Source organism: Dendrobium catenatum, unplaced genomic scaffold (genome assembly GCF_001605985.2).
Source record: "Dendrobium catenatum unplaced genomic scaffold, ASM160598v2 fragScaff_scaffold_315, whole genome shotgun sequence".
NCBI classification, from domain to species: Eukaryota; Viridiplantae; Streptophyta; class Magnoliopsida; order Asparagales; family Orchidaceae; genus Dendrobium; species Dendrobium catenatum.
The window spans coordinates 2,333,641-2,348,424 of record NW_021318777.1 but is presented as its reverse complement, the minus strand read 5'-3'; the positions used below and the strand labels follow the sequence as shown (position 1 = coordinate 2,348,424).

General features: G+C 35.0%; 1 protein-coding gene across 3 annotated transcripts in view; it reads right to left on the bottom strand.

The window, feature by feature from the left end:
* LOC110109844 (organic cation/carnitine transporter 7-like) overlaps nt 1–13,702 on the bottom strand; it is a 35,859-nt gene extending 22,157 nt beyond the window's left edge. The window contains exons 1-6 of one of the 3 annotated variants that reach the window (XM_028693550.1): nt 13,571–13,681; nt 13,361–13,432; nt 12,789–13,057; nt 11,323–11,560; nt 10,068–10,608; nt 9,754–9,956 (exon numbers count right to left, since the gene is read on the bottom strand). In XM_028693550.1, the coding sequence (XP_028549383.1) occupies nt 9,754–9,956; nt 10,068–10,608; nt 11,323–11,560; nt 12,789–12,943 (1,137 nt within the window). In that variant the 5' untranslated portion in view covers nt 12,944–13,057; nt 13,361–13,432; nt 13,571–13,681. Of the gene's footprint in view, nt 1–9,753; nt 9,957–10,067; nt 10,609–11,322; nt 11,561–12,788; nt 13,103–13,360; nt 13,433–13,570 lie in introns of those variants that run through there. The other 2 variants (XM_028693549.1, XM_020841043.2) reach the window with 2 other exon arrangements.
* Between the last annotated feature and the right edge of the window lie 1,082 nt (nt 13,703–14,784).

Sequence of the window (14,784 nt, the reverse complement as noted above, 5' to 3'; positions counted from 1 at the left end):
CAAGAGAGTGTGGAGAGGATTTCAAATGATTTCTCCAGCAAGCTTACACCTTAGTACCATCGGATTCAAGGTTCGTCTTGAGAAAACTTTTGGGAAGAAGAAGATCTCTTTGGCGTGAAAGGACTCGGCTCCTCCGCCGCACTAGGGAAGGTTGAAGTGATTTGGTAAGGGCTTCTCCGCCTACCTGTGAGGGCTAAAGGAGAATTACTAATGGTTTAGTGCAATACTCGGAGGGTGCCTCGAGGGAGTGGACGTAGGTTAAGGTTTAACTGAACTACTACAAATCTGGTGTATTCTTTCCTTTATTATTTCTGCATTTATTTTCGTTGCGATTAACTATATGGGTGAAATTAATAATTTATCTTTTTATTATGAATGTAATTCGCTTCCGCATCAAGTTATAAAAAGATTTTTCTTTTCGTTAAAGAAGATTTTTAAAATATCAAATTCACCCCCCTCTTGGCGCATCTCATACTTTCAATTGGTATCAGAGTAATTTGTAATGGTATCACGAACATTCAATTGGTATCAGAGCAATTTCTAGTGGTGTCACAAACTTTCAATTGGTATTAGAGCAATTTCTAGTGGTATCATAAACTTTTAGACACCTCTAGTTTGGAGACCTAAATTGCATATATCACAGCATAGCATGCATTCATCTCAATAATTCAAATATAAGGTGGAACCCAAATTCACTTGGGTTCTCAAATCTAACCTTTAGATGACTATGTAGGGTTGCTCTCACAAAAGACTTAGTGAGAGCATGTGTTACATGGATAATGGATACTTGAGGCACATGATTGATGATATGAAGTAATTCATCACACTAAGGTCAAGTCAAGAGGCAAGGTGATATTAGGGGACAACGCCACTAGGAAAGTGGTGGGCTCATGTATAATTGGCAACTCAAAAAACTTTTTGATTGAAAATATTTTATTAGTTGATGATTTAAAACATAATTTATTGAGCATTAGTCAAATGTGCCATAAAGATTTTGATATAAAATTTCTTTTTGAAAAATACATGATTATTTTAAATTGAAAACTTGTGTTAGAAGGAAAACTAATGAACAATATTTACATATTAGAATTGAATTGCATTAAATATTCAAATTTATTGTGCTTAAAAACTATAATTGATGAATCTTGGCTATAGCATAGGAGATTATATCATGTGAGTATGAAGACTCTTAGGAATATCACCTAGAAAAATCTAATTAGAGGCATACCTAAGTTAAACTTCACTAAAGATCATCTATGTGATGCCGGCCAACTAGGAAAATAAGTTAGGTCTTCATTTCACTCAATCAAAGACATTAACACATCAAGGCCATTGAAAATCCTTCATATGAACCTATTTGGACTAGTTAGCACATCTAACCTAGGAGAAAAGACATTTAAGTTTGTAATAGTAGATGACTTATCTAGATGTACTTGGGGTTAGATTTCTAACATATAAGAGTGAGCAATTTAATGAATTTAGAATTTTCTCCACCTGGATTCAAAGAAAATTAGGATATGAAATCTCAACAACGCATAGTGATCATGGTGGAGAATTTGAAAATGATAAGTTTAAATCCTTATGTCAAGAGATAGGAATAGAATATAACTTATCTATCCCTAGAACCCCCTAGTAGAATGGAATAACTAAAAGGAAAAATAGAACCTTAGGGGAGGCTGCTAAGGTAATACTAGCTAAGTATTCACTCCTTCGGTATTTTTGGACAAAAGTAGTGAATACTGTTTGTTATGTTTTAAATAGGGTGAATGTTAGATCCAAGTTTAATAAGGCACCCTATGAACTTCTTAAGGGTAGGACACCCAACCTTTTTCACTTGCATGTCTTTGACTGTTGATGCTTCATTTTAATCAATGGAAAATCACCCTTAAAAAAATTTGATCCCAAGTCTGATGAAGGTGTCTTCTTAGGTTAGTCATATGTATGCAAGGCCTATAGAATCTTTAATAAGATGACCCTAATAATAAAAGAGTTTACTCATGTGGTATTTGATGAATCAGATAGGACCTCTGAATCTAAACCTGGAGAAGAAAAATTAGAGGTCATTCAAAGCATAGAAAATATTACTATAGGAGATAGAGTAGAACCTCAGGAAATATTACCTAGAGAATGGAGATATTATTCTTGTCATCCTAAAGAATTTATTTTAGGAGACCAATTTAAAGGTGTTAGAACTAGGCATAGACTTAAGAAGGAAGTTAGTCATTCAGATTTTATCTCTATGATAGAACAAACCAATTAAATCAAGCCCTAGCTGATTAATTTTGGATCATAGCAATACAAGAAGAGCTAAACTAATTTGTTAGAAATGATGTATGTGAACTAGTAAAGAGACCTAAGGGCCAGAGTGTGGTTGGAATAAAGTGGGTTTTCAAAAATAAGATGAATGACTCTGGAATAGTAGTGAGGAATAACGACAGATTGATAGCTAAGGGGTATAACTAGATCAAATGAATTGATTTTGAGGAAACATTTGCCCATGTAGCTAAATTAGATGCCATTAGGGTACTAGTAGCCTTCGCTTACTTTCAGGATCTTAAACTGTATCAAATGAATGTTAAGAGCGCCTTCATAAATGGGGGTGATTCATGAGAATATTTATATTAAGCAACCCTCAGGTTTTGAAAATTCATAATTCTCAAATCAAATATTCAAACTAAAGGACTTATGTGGTTTAAAGCAAGCATCTGGAGCCTGGTATGAAAGGTTGAGCATATTCCTTCTAGATAGAAGCCTTGTTAAGGATAATGTAGACATCAATATCTTCCTAAAGAAAGGAGGAGACTTACTCATTGTCTAAATTTATGTTGATGACATCTTGTTTGGATCCTCAGATAAAAACCTATGAGATGAATTTTTAAGAACAATAAGTAGAGAATTTGAGGTGAATATGATGGAAGAGCTAAGCTACTTTCTTAGATTTAGTATAAAACAAATGAATGATGAAGCCTTAGCCAATATAAATGCATCAAGGACATTCTTAAAAAGTATGAAATGGACAATGCTAAGATCATGAACACTCCCATGAGCTCTACTGTTCAATTACACAAGGGCCCAAATGAAAAATTAGTAGATCAGAAAAAGTTTATGGGGATGATTGGATCACTTCTTTATTTGACTGCTAGTAGACTAGTCATAATGTTTAGTGTGTCTCTGTGCAAGATTGCAGACTGATCTAAAAGAATACCACATGACTGCCATTAAGAGAATCCTTAGATACTTGTTAAGAACTCCAAACTTAGAATTTGGTATTGTAGACATAGTATTTTTTTAAAAATCATAGGATATTCATATTTTTATTTTGTAGGATGTAGGGTAGATAACAAAAGTACTTATGGAACCTACTAATTCATAAGATAATCTTTAGTCTACTTGTCCATTAAAAAATAAAAGTATCCCTTTCCACAGCTGAGGTATAATATATAGCAGTAGGAGTTGTGTTGCTTAAGTCTTATGGCTAAAGGAATAACTCTCAGATCTTGGACTACATGTAGGAACTATTCTAATTATTTGTGACAGCACTAGTGCTATTTCCATATCCAAAAATCTAATTCAACACTCCCGCACAAAGCATATAGATATTAGGCACCACTTTATGATAGATCATGTAGCCAAGAGAGATGTAGAATTACATCATATAGCTACAGGAGATCAATTGATAGACAGCTTCACTAAACCCCTAACTTATGGCACCTTTAGCATCATGAGGACTAAACTAGGTGTTATAGATATTCATTCTTAACTCAAGATTAAAAAAAATAATAATTTGAAATTATCTCATTCATATGTGTTAAATTATATGTTTTTGTTCTTGTACATGTTTGTGTTATTGTTTGTTGTTTGTGATTAAAAAAAATTTCGTATTTCCTTATTATCACACACACCTCACTACCTCACAAAATCTTTCAAATATTTTGTATAACGTACTGTACAATCTAGTCTGTATTGTACGATATGCACAGATGCACATATCACAACCATTAGTTTAATCAACGGTCCATATTAGATCAATGTTTTGTGCATCGTACTATACAAACCCTTATTCATACTATACGATCTACGTGTAACTATTTTTTGAGGAATTCAATTTATTTTGTACGAAATTATTGCCAATCATGCGGTACGATACTTCTCTTCATACTGTACGATATACGTATCAAACTGGATTGGGATGAATTCAATTCGGACGGTATAATAATAATTGCATTTCATGCTGTACCAACACCTGTTCCTACTATATAATACCTTTCGTCAAATGTCGTACCTACGACTCCTCAGGACAAATGCAATTCCTTAAGATCATCTAGTACGATACCTGATTGTACTGTACGATTTGACCACTTTTTCCGACAAGTCGTCCATACAAATTAAATTTTTGATCGTACTATACGAAAATCGATTATACTATATGATTTGCCCTAAAATCTATAAATTGGATGAATTTTCACATTTCAGTTCACTCAACCCCATCAATCTCATACACTCTAAACCTTACCTATCCAATGGCCAGTGGAAGTAAACACGACTAGGGGTGTAAGTGAGCCGAGTCGGCTCGCAAGCCGGCTCGAGCTCGGCTCGTTTGCTACATGAATCCTTTTTCTCCATTGTGTCCTATTAAAAGTCAAATTCTCGTTTAAATCTAATAAAGAAAGATCATTCCTAATATTTTCTAACCAAGTCTTTTTAGGTCTGCCTCTACCTTTCTTAATATAAGTCAAATCTAATACCTCTACTCTCTTAACTGGGTCGTCGGAAGGCCGCCTTTTTATGTGACCAAATCATCTAAGGTGACTCTCTCTAATCTTATCTTCTATTGGAGCTACTCCAACCTTTTCACGTATATGCTCATTTCGTATCCTATCTCTAAGGGTAAAGCCACTCATCCACCTAAGCATCCTCATCTCTGCCACACTTAACTTAGTATTATGCTTCTCTTTTAAAGGCCAACATTCAGCACCATAAAGCATTGCAGGCCTCACTACCATCTTATAGAAATTTCCCTTAAGTTTGAGGGGTACATTTCTATCACATAACAAGCCCGATGCATTCCTCCACTTCAACCATCCAACTTGAATTCTGCTGATAATATCCCCATCTATTTCACCATCACTCTGAACAATAGATCCAAGATATCTAAAACGTGTACTCTTATTAATGACTTGATCGCCCAAAGTCACAATCCCCTCACTAGGTCTATTACTACTAAAATTACACTCCATATATTCCGTTTTAGATCTACTCAAGCGAAAACCTTTAGACTCTAAGGTTGACCTCCATAATTCAAGTTTACCTTCAACTCCCTCTCTAGTCTTATCAACAAGAAGAATATCATTAACAAAAAGCATACACCAAGGTACATCCTCTGGCATTGTCAGTTTCCAATGCTTAAAAAAAATAAAAAAAGCTAAGTCATCATTTTTTCCATGGGATTACGGGAAAAGCACCGCGGTCACTCAAGCGCCTGCATTGCCGCTGGCCCGCTGAACAAGAAACCAGGCGGGAACTGCAAATGGCAGGCGGGAAACTCGAATTACGGGCTGAAATTTTAAATCAAGCGGCTCGACGAGTAGCTAGACGAGCTATTTTCTGTGCCGCGAGTCGAGTTCGAGCTCGACTTCTGAGCTCGACTCGAGCTCGAGCTCGAGTTCGAGCTCAGTATTTAACTAACGAGTCAAGCTCGAACTCTGCCTATCTCGAGCTCGACTCGACTCGTTTACACCCCTGAACACGACAGAATGACCCAGGGGAGCTCCTCCACTCCTCACTTTGACGATCGTTTTCCATCCGCAAGGGATGAAGATGCCTACTACAAGTTAAAGTAAGCTAAAATCACCCTGTCTACTATGATGCACAGACACAGACACGGCGACACGAATACGACACGACACGGACACGGACACGTCAGTTATTGAAAATACAGGACAGACACGGGTTGGACACGGTATTATAGTTTTTATATTTAAAAAATAGTGTATAAAAATTAAATAAGTATAATTTTAAAAATAATTTGAAAATAATAAGTCATTTAACTAGAATTTGTGCTTAAAATGATTAATATTAAGATGTCGAGAGTCACGTGTCGATGCCGTCTATCAGTCACCGATAGAGAAGATGAAAATACCTTCACTGTCAAAAAGAAAGGAAAATGAGAATATTCGATGATTGGGTATTAGGTGCAGATGTTGATTTGGTGTTGTGGATAGGAAATAAGAAATTTAGTTTAAATCCTGCCAAATACAAGAATTTATATTTTAACAAAATTCATAAAATATTTAAGATACGCATGTCGAACACGCGTGTCCAATTTGTATTTAATATTTTTTAATCGGACACGTTTTCGGTGTGTCCGACAAGTGTCGGAGGAGTGTCGGGCGAGTGGCGTGTCGGACACGGTGTCGGACACTGCACGCCTCTTTGAGTATAAGTGTCGGTGCATCATAGCCTGTCTATGATGTTAAATCAGATAGCACTTAACTTCGAGATGATAAACCTCTTTGCCTCCACAACTCTTCAATTTTTCCTCACACTAGCTTTTTTTCATTAATTCTGAACTGCTTTATGAATTCTTAGCAAACCTTAGGCTAAATTTTGAAACCTTTGACATGAGTTCATATGTATGTCGACAACCCGTAGAGATCACTAAGGAAGACTTAGGGGAACATATCGATCTTTCTACCAAAGGACCTAGTCTACAATCCCTTATCTTTTCAATTGACTTTGACTGGAGTTTTATTAACTTGACTATTAGGAATGTGGCTATAAACCAACATCCACCATTAGTCCAATCCTTAAATAAGAATGTACGGGTTATCATGCATATCCTTAGAACCTCAATTATACCTAAAGCTGGGGATTGGGTTAACATAACCCCACTTCTTTCCATAGTCACCTGCCTAATGATGTCAAATACCCAATTTGATGAAGCCCAAATGATTCTTGATTATATCCAAACTATGACTCATGTTCGACATACAAATACATGAAGAAAGCAAAATGTTGCATTAGGATACATCATAGGATATATCTTAGACAAAAATAACAAATTAACTATCTTGCTCCTCCTGATAATGTTCCCATTTTTTATAAGCATGCCTCCTTTCGTATTATTTTCTATCGAGTGCACGAGAATGACGAGCCAAAGTTTGCTGAAGGGGAAGCTGCTCCTATAGGTGGACCTGCACCGCCACCAGTACCACTGCCTACACCTTCCTACCCTCACGATGACATAATTCAGCGACTCGAGCGATTAGAAACCAGACTCAACTATCACAATTAACAACAACAATAACAACAACAACACGAGGAAGAAATGAGATGATTTAGAGAAATGTTTTCCTCAATTGACAATCAATTTGCCTCCATCCATCAATACTTTTAACCACCACCACCACTTAATCAGGATCCGCCTTACCTTTAGTGTTTGTTTGTTCTGTTTTACTATTTTTATTTCTTGTAATGTTCACTTAGTTTGTTGTTCCTTTTCTTTTTGGTGATGTCAAAAGGGGGAGAAAATATATGTTTGAATGTATGTTTTAGTTTAATAGAATATGTGTTTGTTTTACATTATTTTCTGTTATCTTTTTCTTTTTCTTTCAAAAAAAAAAAAATTGTAACCACTAAATTTCAAATCTATCACATAGCGAGGGGGAGCTTAGGGGAAAAACAAATTTATCTTATCTATCAACCAACATTGTTTGCTTTCATCAAAAATGGGGAGAATGTTGCAATTCAGAATTTCTAGTTGTGATTTTGATGATGACAAACATTATTGATTGAATTGTTACTTTTCTCATTGAATATTTTAGATATTTCTTCTATCTGTGAGCACTAACATTGCCAGTAAGACATACACTGCTCAAGGTTATTGAAAGCTCAAGAATGAGAAGAATAGGAATGTAAAGTAAACAAAGTATGTAATTTTATTTTTCTTTATTTTTTATTTCTTGAGTTTGACCACAAAAGAGTGTATGCAATTGGGTGACTGGCACACACATAGGGGGAGTGAGATAAATTTTAAAAGTTTAAATTTTTATACAAATCATACTGTAAGACTTACAATCGTACTGTACGACTTACAATAGTATTATACGATCAGTATAGAAATGGGCTTAATGACTAATTGAATAATTAGTTTCTATGAACTAATACGATTTGGATCGTGATATTCGATTTGTTTTGATTTGAAAACCCTAGCCATCGGATAAATTAAGATATTTAAAATTCGATTTTTGAACTAATCGTATTGTACGATATGATTCGTACTATACGAATATTTGTAATCTTACTTAACCCCGGTAATTAGTCAATCAAATTATGGTTTAATTAATGATAATAGATCTTACTATACGATATTAATAATATCATACAATATTCATAGATAAAATTTGGTCTTCCCAAAGATCATACCAAATAAAATCATGATTTTTGAACTAATCATACTGGACGACCTACTTGAAATATACTAACCGTACAATACGATGATAACAATACAGGACGACATACAGAATGATTTATAATTGTCCCGATAATCATCCTAGATGAATAAGAGAGAGAAGCTAACAGATCGTATCGGACGATCTTTGAATCGTATAGTACGATTTGTTTGAAAAGTTGAACAGTTCTTCTGAACAACTGTTTACATCGTACTGACGAGTCTAGTTTTGAATTTATCGTACTGTACGAACTCAAATCGTATTGTATAAACAGTGATGTCTAATTTGAATTTTTAGGATTTCTAGAAGCCCAATACTATAAGCTATGGTTAAAGTCTCTTCATAATGAGAAGAGAATTGTGTGACTGCTGAAGGTAGTATGAGAGAGAAGTTTTTGAGAAATCTAGGGTTTAAGAGGAAGGAGAAGGTGAGGTTGAGCGTGAGAGAGGAGTGTGATGGGATCACACGGTTGCTCCAGACTAGCTACACCCTTACTCCTCCTATGGCCTTGGTGAGTCTTGAAGGCTCCCTTCGAAGCAAAAGGGTTTCTCTGCCTTACTGTGGGAGTAAAAGAAGAGTCACTTAGTGATTAGTGCAATACTTGGAGCGGAGGACTCCGGGAGTGGATGTAGGTCAAGGTTAATTGAACCACTATAAAAATCTCTGGTGTGTTTTCTTTCCTTTTCGAATTTTTATTTTTCGTGTATTTTATTTTTGTTATAACTACTTGGGAAAATCGGTAATTATTGCTTCGTTTCGTAAATCGAAATATAATTGTAGTAAATGAATTGTTTTGATAAACTTGTTTTTTTTCGCAATCAATTAGAATTTGGTATTTTCAATTTCTGAATTTTTTTTTCAAAAATATTGTCATTATTATTTGAAGTTCGAGATAATTTTTAAAATTTTCAATTCACCCCCCTCCCCCCCTCTTGGTAAGCCTCGGGCTAGTTTCTTCATGAACTTTCATAATAAAAATTTTAACAACCAAATTCAACCCCTTCTTAGGCAATGCCCAAATGCTTCTTAGCATCCAAAAGAGAGATCAAAGTTAGACATGAGCCACCAACTCTCTAGCTAGGTTTCTAACTCACTAAAATCTGAAATGATTTTGTCAAGGCTTCCTATTTATAAGCTCAAAACTAGAAAAGATAATTGAAAATAAAGAAATTAAATAAAAGAAAACTATTTATTAAAAGGTGGGTTTGGCTTATTAACCCGGACCGACGCTATGCATGAGATGAAGCTGTTTGAAAGAACTATTCAACTATACAAATTAAAGAACATCGTTCCACATACTTACCTCTGGAGCATATATAGAAAGAGTGGTGATGCTTCCTGTTATACATATTCGAGCACAAAAAAGAAGTGCGGTTGTAAAAACTTCCTTCTGATGAAATACCAATGGGATCAAGAAAGCAAAAGTTGCAAACATCATGGATGCAACTGAAAGCTTTCGACCAATTCTATCAACAATCACAGCTGATAGAATAAGCCCTGGAACCTCTGCAAAAAGGGAAATAAGATCACAGTAAGAAGCACTTTATACTTAATGCTAACGCTGTTTCACTAATGGAAATCTAACAACATAAATGAGAAGGATTTCTGAAACACTACCAGCCATGCTAGTGATGAAAACATCTTTATAAAGATTGGAGCCCTCTTTGCTCTTCAAATGCAACATTATTGGTTTACAATTTTCATCCCCATCACTTAGCCCAGAGGTTAGTAAAATCACGCCATAATATGTAAAAGCATTCCCGAAGAAGCCCATCCATAGAAGAAGAGTTGTTCTTATAAGCTTCCGTGATAAAAGCTTATATAATGCACCAATACACTTAAACTTAGATGCAAGATATCCAATTAATGAAGATCCACTTTTACGCACTTGTTCTGCATGAGTGCCTTGAAAACCATTAGTATTCTCCTCAAGCTCAGCAGCCTCTGCTTTACGATCAGAGACAAGTTCACCAGAAGGAAGCACGTTTTGGTTCATTCTAGCTATGCTCTCCAAAACATGCATTGCATCAGACTTTCTTCCTTTCATACAGAGATACCTTGGTGATTCAGGGGTAATACTGTAAAATATAAGCAACAGAAATGATGGCAAAGAGGATAGTCCTAGCAACCACCTCCACCCTAATGTTGGCATGACTAGCTGCATATAAACGTTTAGGAGCAATGAGTCTTCAGCATTATCATATTGGATAAAAGTTTCATTGTCATACATTAACATTGAGTGTGTCGTTAAAGCTAAGTAACGACTTCTGAAGTTTTTTTTCATTTGTCAAAATAAATTTTTTCCGTGGAATAAAAAATAAATAATTTACAACCTCTCCAAAAACGATTTCTGCAGTTAATCTTACTGGATTACTGGGAATAGCACAACATAGGGTGAAATTTGATTTTCCTGCTGTTATAGGAGGAAAATTTATGTCTTTAATGCATAAGTTTAGTCCTCTAGATGGGCATAAGAGAGTAAATAAATAAAAGAGAATAATATCCTAATAATGTGACATAGAAACATATATCCCAATATAATATTCATATCCCTCAATATAATTTCCTACCAAATGTATCAACACTACCTCTCAAACTAAATCTATATATCTATAAGCATCAATTTTAATGTCCATTGCTAGTTTCCAACGAGGATCTTATAGGTTCTTGATATATCCTGGATATATATGTAAAGGAGAAAGAAAAGAAAAATTACCAAAGAAACCAACATAAAGGCAAGGAAAGGTCATCTCAGTCTAAAGAAAATTGCTAAAGAAAAATAAGAATATTTTCATATAAGTGTTAGATTTAATAACAAAATGAAATTAATCATCAAAGAAAGTTTCTATTGGCACTAAGAAAGAGATCATACCCATGCAAGTGAAGCCTCCAAGATTGTGCCTATGCTCCAAAAAAAGGAAAAGAACACCATCCAAGAACCTCTACTGGGAGCAGGAACAAACTCAAGAAACCAAGAGAAAAGAACTGGTCCACCTCCCAATCCAACCCCAACAAAAAATCGAAGGATGACCAAAGAAATGTAGTTGGGTGCGAACGCACTGAGAAAACCAGCCCCACTCATCACTATTGCTGTAAAGAGAAAACCTTTCCTGAAAATAAAACTTTAGATGTATGGGTTAAAAGAAATTAAGGAGCAGTTTGCTTTATATATTTTACAAACTAAGAGTTATCTAAATTATAGTATCTATTATGGAGTGTGAATCATTGAGTATGATATACTATAATGTATATTGTTTATCTAACATCCATTGGGCTAAACTTAATGTTCTTACATGCTCCAAAAGGCCTTGAAGAAAAATGTGTATTGCAATATAATAGAAAAGGAGAATGCCATTGCTTGTCTTTGTTTTAACTCTACTCTTAAAAGAAAAAATCTCCCATTTTAACCGCACATGTAAATTTGAAAAAGGTAATTAATGAACAAACACATTAATTATAACCCCTTTATTTGACCAAAGGCACCAAATAATCTCACTAACGTGTGTTTGTAACAATGCAATACCAAGAAAACATTTAAAGGCTCTAAGAATAGAAGTTTCACATTTATCATACGGGGTAGCTCTACCTGAACCAATTTGTTTATCTTCTCATGCTTTCAACAAAAAAACTATTGTTTTTACAAATTAGAAAGACTCCAAAGCTCTTGCACATGCAACATTGAAAGAGAATCCATTTTTTCAATGAAGATGATGGAAAACAACATACAATTTCCATCAAGGATTGAATTGTCTGGATGGTTTCTATTACAGGTACATTTCAGTGCTATAGCCTGTCCTTAAATCACCAACCATGAAAAGTTCAAATGAAAAAGGTGAAAGCTTTATAAAGCTTGAAGTTTTGGTAATATCCAAAATTAAGAGAGAACTTCTCTTTAAATATCACCATAGAAAAATCGTACAATTAAACACACTAACGCAAGCTCAATGATCGATATAAGAAGCCAAGCTCAATGATCAATATAAGAAGCATAATCACCAAAAGGTGCAAATGCAACCCTATGTTATTTGAGCTTTAGTAAAAAAAAAATTACAGCACATCGATTCCTTCCAGTTCTAGTAAGTTTTTTAAATATAATCATGGTATCAGCATGCTCGGGTTATTTTATATGAATTAAACATGAAATATCAAATGTCCAAAGACACAAGACAAAACGATTTTGTAAATCTTACCTTAGACTGCAAAATACCCAAAATATATATATGATTGGCAATAGAAATCAAATACAATTAACCTGAAGAAAAATTTAAAAGTAAACAAAATGAGCATATATTTACATTGTAAATTAAGGAATACAATACATAATATGCTCTCACTAACCGTCTTCCATAGTTGTCTGAAACAACACCCCAAGTATATGCTCCCACAAGCATGCCAGCAAACACTACACTAGAAATAAGGCTCTTCTCATGGGGAGAAAGATTCCATTCAGATTGAACAGCTGAGCCAATAAAAGAAAGAATCATCACTTCCATTGCTTCTGCAGCATAAGCCACCCCAGAGTAAAAAAGCACTAGGGTTTGGAAGTTCCCGAATCCCAGAGAAATTAGCGCATCATCTACAGTATAAGTTTCGGCTAATTCCCCTAACTGCAAAATACAATAAACCATAAAAATCATTACTCTTTCATGATATTTACAAGTACTAAATTTTATGCAAGAGAGTGAACATGAATACAGAGCAATTCTTGGCTCTCTCAGTTCAGCGCCAAATTCTTTTTAATATGATTTACATGCAAAGCCAATAAAATTAAACGTGCAGGCCGCACAACAAAATTATGTCTTGTTGCATATCTGATGAATGAACGCTGTGCCATAATTACTAAGAACATCCTGAGATAAAAATGTTAAAAATTTAAATTTCGGTTCTTGGAAAAGAAAGCATGGTGCTGCCTGTAAAGAAGCGATCTTGATTGTCTTCACGGATGGTTTTGCTCCAAATACTCTTAGATAATCATCAGTGCTCTTTTAGAAACCCACAATAAAAAAAAAAGAAGGACAAGAATTAAAATTTTCAGAAAATCTAGCGAACTAAGAGAGGAATAGAACAGGAGGGAAGAACAGGCACAAGAAATTGAGAAAAACAATCGATCGAATGCTTACTAGAGTAAGGCTCGCCAGCTTGTCAAAACTGTATTTGCTCTCTCTCTCTCTCTCTCTCTCTCTCTCTCTCTCTCTCTTTCTGTCTGGCAGCTTTGAAGCTTCTTAAATAGCTCAAGCCTTGCCGCAAAGCAGCTCGCAGCTCGCAGCTCGCAGCAGCAATAAGCACCACTGGGATGAAGTGAATTTTATAATTACTACGCATTAATTCAGTTTTTCATATTTTACTAACTTATATCGGTGGTCCAACGATTGACGGAGAATTCAGGAATACGGATCACATATTCACCATTCGAAAAAAAAAAAATTAATATAACCTTTAGACATGTTGAAGAAGATCAAGCGGCGAGGCCGACAAAACTAGCCACGTTATGGCATTTTGGACCGTTGAAATTTCGAAGTTCGGTAGGCCAAACACTCTGGCCTCATTTAAAGCTACACGATTAATGATTTATTTATTTATTTATTTTTTTGGGAAAAATTTAGGGCATAGCCCATTTTATTGATAACAAAAGAAAATACAGACAAAAAAATAAAAACTTAAAACTTAAAAGTTCAGACCTAACAAAATAAGACAAAATAAAGAGCTACAGACATTTACAACATAAAATTGAAATAAAATCAGTAACAACAGACCATCTTGAATAGAATTTAACCGGATGTCATATGAATTAAACAGACAAAAGCCTGTGAAGCTGGGTGGGACTCAGAAAATTCTTTTCTTCAGAAAAACGTATAATCCTTCCATCTTTGGTTGCCCAAGGGCCGTCCATAAAAATGATAGCAATTTGTCATCATTGTCCACAGCCCAATAGCATGCTTGTCAGTCTTTAGATTGCCTCAGAGATAGCCAATCAGATCAGGGTCTTCTTTATAAATGGAATGGGCATAAAAAAATTTGACAACAGCACTCCTAGCGCATCGGTACCCATACAGGATAAACTATACCATTCAAATCAGCAAGCTACAGCATAGTAAGAAACCAAAACCTCCCTTCACGAGTCCATGATCAAAAAGTACCCATATCAGTAATAAGCCAGATTCATTGCCTCTTTTATTTCCTTGCCATTCTTCCAACCCATTAATTTGATAATAATTGCTTTTGATATTTTCTTTACCAGAGAATTGGTACATAAAGCAACAGACTTGATGTAATATCAAAATCTGCTCCAGGATCGTCCAGGACGATCTGGGATCGTCCTGGGACGATCAGTTGA